Raw genomic sequence first — 11110 nt, 5'->3', positions numbered from 1 at the left:
AAACTGCGTTTGTGCGACCGGTGCCACCACACCGGGTGCTGGCTTCCTGGCGGCGCCGTGTTCAAAAGTTTATTAAACTTTTGAAGCACCTGCTGCAGCGTTTCTTTCTGCCGGCATTTACCAGGCCTCACATAAATGTCGTGAAAACTCATGTGATTAATTATCTTCCGGGAGAGCGAGCAGCATTTTGTATAGTTGAGGTTTTGACTCATATGAAGTTAGTGCAGAGGGTTAATAGAACGTGTACTAAGTAGATTACAGGGTGCATATGATGTAAACAGATTACTGCTTTCAAAAGAGACATCCTTCTTTTACTTACCATTTATAACTTAAAGTCCTAATATAGAATGGTGAGCTATTAACTTTCATCCCAGAACTGCATACACACTGCAAAGTATACATTATTAGAACATTGATTAATGTTGCAAACAGGGTTAATTTTGCTAGAAATCAATTCGTATTATTAAAGAGAACTCCCAACTATGCTGTTTCTTTTTCGACTCTCTATCTACCTCACTCTCTATCTCACTACCTCACTCTCTATCTACCTCACTCTCTCTCACTACCTCACTCTCTATTTCAATACCTCACTCTCTCTATCTCACTACCTCACTCTCTCTCTGCTAATGCAATAGGTATCACATATGCAAAAAAAAAAGTTAATGCTAATAGAAATGACAATGCCATTTATTTAGGGATACAATAATGATAAAAAAAATAATGAGCAATACCAATAGCTCTACCTATAATATTGCCGAGACCATTGCATTGTAAATGCTTGTTTAAACTTAAGGTTGGACTGAAATCCACTCGGGATCAATCACAAAGCGATAGTCAGTGCATCTTCAGTTTTTGTGTCTCCTCTCTTGTCCTTCTTCTGTATCTAGCATCAATTGGGGAGAGGATGTGGTCCGTCGGCTAGACTGCCGACTTTGGTGCTGGAAACCAAGGTTCGATCCTCGGGGTCGCGTCCACATCCTGTGATTTTGGGCAAATCACTTAATTTCCCCGTGCCTGAATGTGGAATGTAAATACGGTGCTCGTGTAAAGCGCTCCAATACGTTCGGGTCGAGTTCGCGCTATAAATAAAAAATCTTCCCCTTACACTATATTTATAGTCCGTCCTTAGTGTCTTTGCCCATACCCTTCCCCTGTGTGCCCGCCCTAGTCCCTCTTCGGTGTCCCTGACTACCCCGCCCCCTTGTGTGCCCTAGCTGTCAGCGCCAGCAAGTTCCTCGGAAAGACTGTTTCCTCCGTTCTTCCCTATGGCGCTCAGCCGGCGCCTCTGGGTGCGCATTGCCTATGCGTCGATGGGGACGCTGATCGGAGTTTCTGCCTTCCTGGCATGGAACGTGGCTTTTGGACAGCCCTGGACGGCGGCCATGGGGGGTCTTTCAGGTAGGAAAGTGTCGGGTTGAAAAAGGAAAGTAGGACATCAGGTACAGTAGGGAAGGGCCTCTTGGCTACAGTTGCGGGGGTTTCACAACAATATGGGGAGGGGTTTTATCAGGTAATGTGGGGGTCTAATGTCCTGGAAGATATCGGTGCCACTATTTAGCGGTGACATGCTGTAGGGGAATTCTTCAGGTACAGTTTGCCAGGCTTTTAGATCTGCAGAAACGTTCGTTATTCAACGCCACGGGGGAGGAAGACAGCTTAACACAGAGGCGCTGCCAGGTACATTAGCACGAGCGATGGGCGGAGGCCAGTACTGCATGAATGTGGCGGTGATATAGTAAACAGAAGTGTGCCAGGTGTGGGGAAGCGGTTATCACAGAATGTGGGCTTTCATGTGCAGCAAGGGTGAATGGAGATTACATTGCTAAAATAATCATCAACTTACAGCATTTAATGTTAGGTCAATGATGAGAGGTTTGATGAAGATTCAAAAGCTTTATTTCTCATAAAAGGGATTAGTTTGTATGTTTGTTCTTTTATTCAGGTTAGACAGATAAGTTTGTTTACTGAAATATAAACACTCATTATTCAATCAATCAAGATTCAAAAAGCGCGGCTAATCACCCAAATGGCACTTGCAGGCCCCAGAGCTTTATTCGAACAGCCAGATCTTGAGGGTCACTCGGAATTCGGAAAGTGAGGTAATATTCAGGAGGTGCGTGGGGGGGGCTGTTCCAGGTCTTTGCTCCAATGTGGGAGAAGGACCGTACTCCACTTTTTCTTCTGTACATGCAGGGAGTATGGGCAAGTGAAAGGGAGGTGGAGTGTAGTCTTCTCAATGGTTGGTGATTAATGTAGGCGGGACCTTTGTTGTGTAGAGCCTTGTGTGCGTGGGTTTGCAGCTTGAATTGGCATCTCTTCAGTACAGGGAGCCGGTGGGGTGTGATGTGGGTTCGTCGGGGAAGGCAGAGGATGATTCTAGTTGTGGCGTTCTGTATGGTCTGAAGTCTCTGTAGAAGGTGCACAGTGATTCCTTTGTAGAGGGCATTGCTGTAGTCCAGATATCTGGGGATGAGGGCTTGTCACGGTGCATCTCGTGTATAGGGATAGCCACATGTAGATTTTACATAGTATACGCAGAGTCAGGAAGCATGCGGAGACAGCGTTTATCTGTGATTTCATGGTGAGTTTGTTGTCATTGATGATTGCGAGGTATCTGGCATGGTTGGAGGGAGTGGGTGCGGGTCCTAGGTCTGATGGACACCAGTAATCGTTCCATGTGTTGCTACTGTTGCCAGATCAGTGCTTCCACCTGGTCTGTGTTCAGCTACAGGCAGTTGTTGTCCATCCAGTCGGCGACGTTTGTCTTGTATCCGTGGAAGTTGGTTCTGGTGGGAGTCATCAGTGAGTGAGAGGATGAGTAGGGTATCGTCTGCGTAAGAAATTATGTTCAGACCATGGGATCTGACGATGTTGGCCAGCGGGGTGATGATATATGCGTTGAAAATCGGGGGGCTGAGGATTGAGCACTGGGGGACACCGAAGGTGATCTTTTCAGGTTCAGAGGCGACAATTGCGAGGTGAATCCTCTGGGTTCTTTCAGTGAGAAAGAAGGTGAGCCATCTGAGCATGTCCCGTTGTATGCCGATGTGGTGGAGTCTTTCGATCAGTGTGTGGTGGTATACAGTGTCAAAGGCTGCCAAGAGGTTGAGGATAATCAAAGCTGCTGTTTCTCCTCGGTTGAGTAGGGTTCGGATGGCGTCGGTTGATATCAGGGCGGTTTCAGTGCTGTGATTGCTGCAGAAGCTGGATTGGGAGGCCCTAAGTAGCTGGTTCTGCTCCAGATGTGTCATGAGTTGATTGATCTTTTCCAGTACCTTTGCTGGGAATGGGAGCAGGGAGATTGGCAGGTAGTTATTGAGTTCTCTGGGGTCAGCGGAGGGTTTTTGGAGTGGTGGTCTGACTTCGGCGTGTTTCCAGGCATCGAGAAATTAGGCGGTGGTGATAGAGGCATTGAGTGTGGTGGTAAGTTCCTGGTTGATCCTTTGGTTTCCAAGGATGAAGATATTGTGCAGTCTGTGGGAGCTTCTAAGTCGATGGATTTCATGGTGGAGGTGGGTTCCTGGGTGGAGAGGATGTTCCAGGTGGTCATTGTGTGTTACGTGTCGAATACGGTGGTGGCGTATCTGTGGAGCAAGCCCGTTGGTGTGGGTTGGGGTTAGAAGTTTTTGTATATGGTTGCGATCTTTCAGTGAAAGAAGTGGGTGTGGTTGTCGGGCAGCTCCTGTGAGGGTGCGATGTTGTTTTCAGCAGCCGTGTTGGAGAATTCCTTAACGATATTGGAAAGTTCCTTGGTGTCGCTGGTTTCAATGCGTGCAGCAAGGGCTGTCTTCTTTGTTGCCCTTAGCAGGTGGTTGTAGAGGTTGAGGGAGGTCTTGACGGCTGCCTTGTCGAAGGTGTTATTAGAGACAGTATTTAAAATAACAGTGTGTTCCATAAAGGAAATACTCCCTTTCGTAATCTAAAGAACCTAACTTATCATGAAGAGAGCCCATAAAGAGTTCTTTTGGAAAAGAGCAAGCACTATATAGTAAAAGGCTAATAGCAATGGAAGGTCAAACTCCCCATAAAGAGTAGTTCTGAAACTCAGCCAAGTTTCCTACCAACTGCAGTAACAACTCATAAAAATATAAGGAAGCAATCACAGCAGTAGCTATGATCAGCACAAAAAAGGAAAGTCTCTTCACAAAAGGTAAGGAAAATAAAGGAAATCACAGTTTGTAGTAGCTTATAGCAAACTTGGGCAGGATTAGCACAGTAAAGTGGTAAGGGGCATGGCAGAGAAGGTATGCATAGAATGCTTTTCCTCCCTAGCTAGGAACATGTACGATATCGAAAAGCACAAAACATGTTTCTAACTCGAAATGTTGACTCATCCCTGACCAAGGAGAGAAGATCTTCCAATGGTCTGTTGGCTTATTCCTTGAATTCCGTGATAAACGTCTATGTCGACATGTTGTTGTTTAATAGGCGGCTACAAAAGATACATCTAGCAAGGTTTTCATGAGAACCTTTAGCAAGCTTACTCTGTCAGTTGTTCATTGTCCCATTGTTACACAATGGGCTGTTCTATGAAATATTATTATATGGCATGTCTCGTTAGATCATGGAAATCAGAGCGATGGCAAGCATTTTCTTTCACTTAGATTTTGTTCATTATAATCATGTGGCAGAGAAAACTATCTAAATACGATGAAATCATATGGTGTGAGGTGAAAATAAATCAATTTTGCTGCAAACAGCATTTTTCACGAAAAGTCAAGTTTTGCAGTTCAATTATAATGTTAGAGTCCGCATAAAAGAAAACCATTTATTATTAAAGGGACAGTAAAGAATAAGATTGATTTTGAGGCCTTGTCCCGAAAGATAGAAATGGGAGCTTTCTACAAAAACAAACAGCATTTTCTATGTGATATGTCTATTCAAGAATGCACTTTTCTCTAACCACTCAATTGACGCGCATTCCTACATTAACGATCAAACACATTTCTATATTACTATGAGGCAAAATTTACTTAAACGTTTTTGCCTTCCACGGTAATTAAACTCTGACATTTACATCGGTGGATGCTTGCAGAGTTGCCACATGAGACAATTGCAGCAGTTGGTCAAAGGCCGTACACAGTTAAAGCATCACTTTAAATTGTGAGGCCACATAACAAAAGTAGTTCAGATCCTAGTGGAGAGAGTTCCTAAGTATGGTACGGGTGATTAATCACGGTGTCTGTCAAATAGGAGGAGTTTGAGGTCCTTTTTGAAGGTGACAAGGCACATGGTTAGGCGGAGGGAAGGCATAGAGTTTCAGATTCTTGTGGCACTACCAGAGAAAGACTGGCTCATGTATTGCCACTGTGCATAGGAGAAAGTGATAAATTAAATTAATTGATTCAGAGGAATTGTTTGAGTGGGTTGTGTTGAGTAGATTATGGAAGAGGTCTGTATTGGCTGCAGCTGGTGAGGGGTTTGACTTGAAAGTGGGCTAAGTTGAGTACAACAGAATGCGGATTCCATGTATCATGAGAGGCAGATCTATCACTGGATCTTTGTATTACCATGCTAACAGGAGTAGGGGGTCCCAGTAGGTCCATGTATGATCCGAAGGAGAGGAAACCCTAAGGTCTAAACCATAGGAAGGCAGCGTTGCAGAGGGCTTCACCCTTCCTTAGCACCCACTAGGGTTAGGAAGGAGAAACAATTCGAAAGCTACATTTTTAGTGAATCTGTGACCAGAAACAATCGGAAGTGAATCAATAATGATTACAGACATTACAAATGCAACAGGTTCCCCCGAAAATGAAATTAGTCATGTATTTAAAATGTATTCTTGCTGTGGAAGTAGCTCAGGTCTCAGTTCTGGTTTCTAATGTTATTTGTTGGTTACTCCCCCATGTATGCATTATTTTAATTAGTGGTACTTTTTTCCCCCTATTACACTTACGTTTGTTTGTAACCTCATAAACTCAACATGGGACCTACAGAATTTAATATAGCTGCTGGGTAATTATACCCTTAGCTTATCTTATCTCTCACATATCCTTTCCTCCATCACAATGTTAAGTGCTGCGATCCAAGACATAATGAGAGCATCACTCTACTCACTCACGTCTTGCACCAAAATTCTTTCCACAGTTGTTTCATTTTCTGGCTCTCTGGTGTCTCTAAGTAACATACAACCAACTATTGGCTGTGTAGCCCAAGCTCTCAGTTCTATGATTATTAATTATAAATTGGTCAAGAAAACCTTGTTAAATATAGTCACCAATGTCTGGTTCTGATAATTTGTTCAGGTTTTTAACCTCAAATAAAAGTAATGGGAAAGCTGAATATTTCACACACACAAATGTTTCTCTTCTTCTCTTCTGAGATTCTATATTTCTTAATGTTCATTTCATATTTAGAAGCTCTTCATTTAGTGTATATTGGAGTCTTACTCTGCCCTTTTCCACCAATCACTTCCTTGCATCTTTTTTAGTGGTGCTTTTTAATTTGTCCAAATGAGAATCCGAATTCAACAAGATATAGCCCTTTTTAGGTCTCGCCTACGCAGCGCGCTTTCGCTGCAAAGGCAAAAAGACCTTTAGCGATCGCTTTGGCTTTTCAGCCAAAAACGTGCACGCGTTCCATTGCCTTCAATGGCAACGCGTGCACGTGTGGCGATTCACTTGCGGGAGTGCGCGGCGCCATATGGTAGCATTTATCGCTCCTGGCGCTGCTTGCTCTCGCAAGTGAAATGCTTTCACTTTTTTTATCCAGCACTTGCCCCCTCCTCTTGCCCCTCCCCCTGCTGCCTCCTTTTAGCGCGAGGAACGCGCTTGTTTTTGTTTGCGTTATCTTCGTGTAATATAATGTCTTTACATTCTGCTGCATAAGACGCTGCACTCGGTTTCAAGGCGCTTTAGAGAAATAGTGGATCTCTAGGCCCTGTGCGCTCGTGCAGAGTCTAGGATCCGGAGGTGATCTAACAGCTCAGGGCCGCTTTCGGAAGATACCCTCACAGCGTCACCCCTTTCTCCCAGCCAACCCTATACCCTGGATTCTGCCTTAGGACCAGCCGCCACTTCAGCGGGCACCACGTGGCCCTGCTGCGTGGAAGGGAGCCTTGCCAGCAACTGTCCAAGCTCAGGCCGTGCACATCATGACAGGGCAGCCCCAGGGCTTTAAGTGGGCCGGGTCTCACCGATGCTGAGCACCGGCAGTTACCACACGCTTTCATGTAGCAGATGCTATTATGGTTTGCTGGAGTTCTAGCTTATAGTTTGGAAAACAATAGTCAACACATATGCAGAAAGGAAGCTAGCTGCGTTCGCGTGGAATGTAGCGAGCAGTGTGATCTGCAACTAACTTCATATGTGGAGTCCTTTGAGTTTTCAGCTCGTTCACAGAGCAGCCCTCCGGGGAGGACGCGTCGGCACTGACAGCAACCATCCTGTCCTATCCAACAAAGGATCAGTTTCTTGAAGTATTGTATTGATGCCGTTTTCATTATTTGGGAAGGAGGTGAACAAATGATAGTAGAATTCTTTAATTGGCTGAACATACAAGATGAGTTTCTGAAATTTTCGAGTACAATAAGAAAAACATCACTCGCATTTCTTGACGTTGTAATTTCAAGTAAGAATATGAAGTTGGAATCTAAAACTTTTCAAAACCCCACAGACAAGAACAGTTTATTACTTTTTAATAGTTTCCATCCACGATCTTTGAAGGGAAGCCTACCTTACATTCAGTTTTTATGCCTAAGGCAAAATTGCACCAATCTGGCAGACTACAAGATTCAGGTAACAGAATTATCATCGGAGCTTAAAAAACGGAACTACCCAACCCAGATTATCAACAAGCATTGGCATAGCCAATAGGTCTCACCTCTGGGACCTTGTAAGTGTTTAGCCATGCAACAGTTGATGTTGTTGCACCAAGGATATTGTGCTGCATAACTAAATACTTATAAGGTCCCAAAAGCGAGACCTATTGGCTATGCCAATGCTTGTTTTCTTTGTTAATGAAACACAAGATACATATAGCTTTGATGGTACAACATGACCGTAGCTAACCTGACAAATTACACTACAAAACAGCAGAAGGCACAGCATCTGTTACTGGAGTTGACATTGGTACAAGTGTTATTGCTGACGGTTAGGAACACAGTTTCTAAATATACATCACACTTATGGTCGTGACTCTGACATATACATCAAGTTGGGGTATCCGCTGTAGTGCCGCTTCATGCCCAAGTGGCATGATCACCCTTCAACTGTTCGTGCACTGTCGTACACTACACAGCTAGTCCTCACCTCCCATTGTGCTTCGCTTGTAGCTGCCAGGAATAGTACATCTACTCACTCCCCCTCTGCCTCTCTCGTCTCCTTCCCCACAAGGTACGTCGTCAGATAGGGCCCCCAATGATTTCTAGGACGACTCTGAGGAGGCAATAGCTTGCTACATACATCGCACTGCGTGTTGAAGAATACCATGTCTGTGTGCCACTCTGCTATAGTAGGATTCGGGCCACTAGCCCAATGCATCGCCGCAAGGCGCTTGGCCAGTAAGAGTCCAATGGCTACTAGTTGTCTATCTGCTTTGAAGACTGCCCCCCCCCCCCCGAATTTTGCAACCTCAGGACAGTTCCCTGCTACATGTATAAAATCGGCTATGCACTCACGACATCTGGAACATTCCTCAGAGCCTCATAATCTGTATTTAAGGAGCATCTCTGGGGTGAAATATAATCTATTGATATATTTAAAATGTATGAGTCTGTGCAGACTATTTGACAATACAGTTTTGGTCACTGAGCAACAATATCTCCAACTCTCATCTTTGGCCCTGTCCAAGTCCCTCTGTAATTCTAATCACGCCTTCATGACACCTGGGCCACGTCCTCCTGTGCCAGGGTGTAACATTTTGTGACCAGCTTGCAGGGGGTATTTGATTGTATTTGGGAGGACAGGGCAGGCATGGCCGGGGGCTCCTGCATATCATCCCCAAGAGGTCCCGTAATGTGTGTCAGACTCTGAAGTATTGAAACTTAGTAAGGGGTTTCTGTGCTTCTTCTCCTTCTTGAAGGGTTTTCCAGTCTCTCACATCCCCCTCTCGGAATAGTTCTACCATGGTGGGAATCCCTAGTGTATGCAGTGTTTGTACCACCCTCTTCTCCTGGTTCAGAGGGAACCCGGAGCACCACTCAATCAACATGTGCGTGGGGTACTATAGGGAGCCAGCCTGGCACTCCAGAAGTTGAATGAGTGAATGAATGAACAATTTATATAGCGCAAACAAATACCCTAAGGCGTCTAGGTGCTAAAGCAATTACAGCTATCTGGTGAGAGCAGAATATGAAAGGAAGATGTAACTCTATGCCGGAGTGTACTGTGGAGTTAAGGGAATCCTAAACACCGAAGCGTCATGTAAGCTTATGGACTAGCGTTCGGGGGAGTGTATGAGGATGAGCAGCGTCTCTTTCGATATGTAAGTGTGGCAGGTCGCGTGGGCCATGGAGCCAAAAATGTGCTGGGATAAACTGTTCAGCTCTGTAGTACAGTTCGAAATCAGGAGCATTAAGGCCTCCCATTTCGTATGGCAGTGTAAGGACCTTCCATTGCACCCTAGTTTGCTTTACCGCCCAGGCTAACTGGAGCAACAAGGATCATGACATGTCAAACAAGCATTGGCATAGCCAATAGGCATCGCCTTTGGGACCTTATAAGTGTTTAGCCATGCAACAGTTGATGTTGCAGCAAGGATATTGTGCTGCATAACTAAATACTTACAAGGTCCCAAAGGAAAGACCTATTGGCTATGCCAATGTTGTTTGATATTTAGCGTTGCAACTTCCCGTGACTTAAGCGCCCACCCCCTCCCTTGAAGAAATGTTGTTCCTTGGGCAGCCACCACCACTGCTTGGGCCAGCAAATGGAAAGATTCTTTAGACAGTCTTTGCAAAACATGGGCACCCTGAGGGCACACAAGGAAAGTTCAAATTAACCTTAGAACTAAGTGCAATTTACAAGTTATGGGCAGGAAGCCAAAAGAAGACAAATATGTTAAAATGAAAGGGGCAACAACAAAAAAGGTTGTGTTCCAATTTTAAATTTGAAAGAGATTGGGTGATTTCATAGTCTTTATTCGAATTTAAAAAAAGAAATCCATAAAAGACACAAACATACACAAGAAAATAACATATATCACAACCTAGTTCTAAAAGTGAATAAAATCATCATTTAAATATCTTAAAATTCCAATTGAACCTAATACACAAAAGGGCAAAATCAAACATATCGACAGGTTAAAATGTACAATTTAAGACAAGAATTAAACATTGAGTAAGACTAATAGAAACCTGTGCCTGTTTGTTTTCCTTATTTAAAATACATTTTAAAATAAAGCTACTTAGTTTAAGGGAATTTTCATGCTAGCTATGTAGTAGGCGCACCCGCAGATTCCTTAAGAGCTTTGTGTCTTAGTGACCAAGCCCATCCCAAATATTTAGCTAGGGCGATTGATAATACTGGGTGAGTGCTTGAACACAAGAGTCTTAAAGCGACAACAGCGCTCCTTGTGGCAAGGGTTTTACACAAAGGAGACAACCAAGTTCTTCTAGGATTGGCATACACAGGACAAACAAACAGAAAATGAGCAATTGTTTCCTCATGGGGAGCACAAAAGGGGCAAGTCCCTACACTTGCTCCAGCCCACCCTTTAGTTAGAGCCCTGAGTGGAAGCGAACCTGCTCTTAATTGGAAGTAAAGTTTCCGATCTCTAGGTTGGGTAATTTGATCCCAGTAAGGTTCAAAAACTGGGGAAACCTTTGCTTCCAGGAAACGGCTGGTCATAGTAGGAGATGTGGAATCATTCCAGGTCCGGTGGTGTACCTTTTCCCAGTATAGCATTTTCAGAAGTTTCTTTGAGGGGAACTCAGCTGCCACCGGATCACTCCAAAGTCCCTCCATGCCCAGAAATGTCATGGTTTCCCGGAGGTTCCTTAACCACCCAATCTTGTGGAGCGTGTCAGCCTGTATAACATCCATAAGGCCCATAGCGTATGAGTGAAGCTCTGGTGTGGTCCAGAGTCTCCTCCAGTAAAGAACTGGGCGGAGTTTGGCTATGTCTTTAATTGCCTTCCTGCCTAAGTCGTATCGTAACGGGACCAAGGGAG

The 11110-nt window shown here is 44.4% G+C and overlaps 1 protein-coding gene across 1 annotated transcript in view; it reads left to right on the top strand.

The window, feature by feature from the left end:
- Positions 1-1173: 1173 nt before the first annotated feature.
- The window catches only part of SLC48A1 (solute carrier family 48 member 1), a 154000-nt gene continuing 144063 nt past the window's right edge, over positions 1174-11110 (top strand). Inside the window, exon 1 of the mRNA XM_085600249.1 lies at positions 1174-1398. Coding sequence (XP_085456375.1) covers positions 1266-1398 — 133 coding nt within the window. The 5' untranslated portion in view covers positions 1174-1265. The remainder of the gene's footprint in view (positions 1399-11110) is intronic.

This window comes from Triturus cristatus, chromosome 4_2 (genome assembly GCF_964204655.1).
Source record: "Triturus cristatus chromosome 4_2, aTriCri1.1, whole genome shotgun sequence".
In the NCBI taxonomy this organism is placed as follows: domain Eukaryota; kingdom Metazoa; phylum Chordata; class Amphibia; order Caudata; family Salamandridae; genus Triturus; species Triturus cristatus.
The sequence above is the reverse complement of the archived record's forward strand: the minus strand, read 5'-3'. Positions and strand labels throughout refer to the sequence as shown.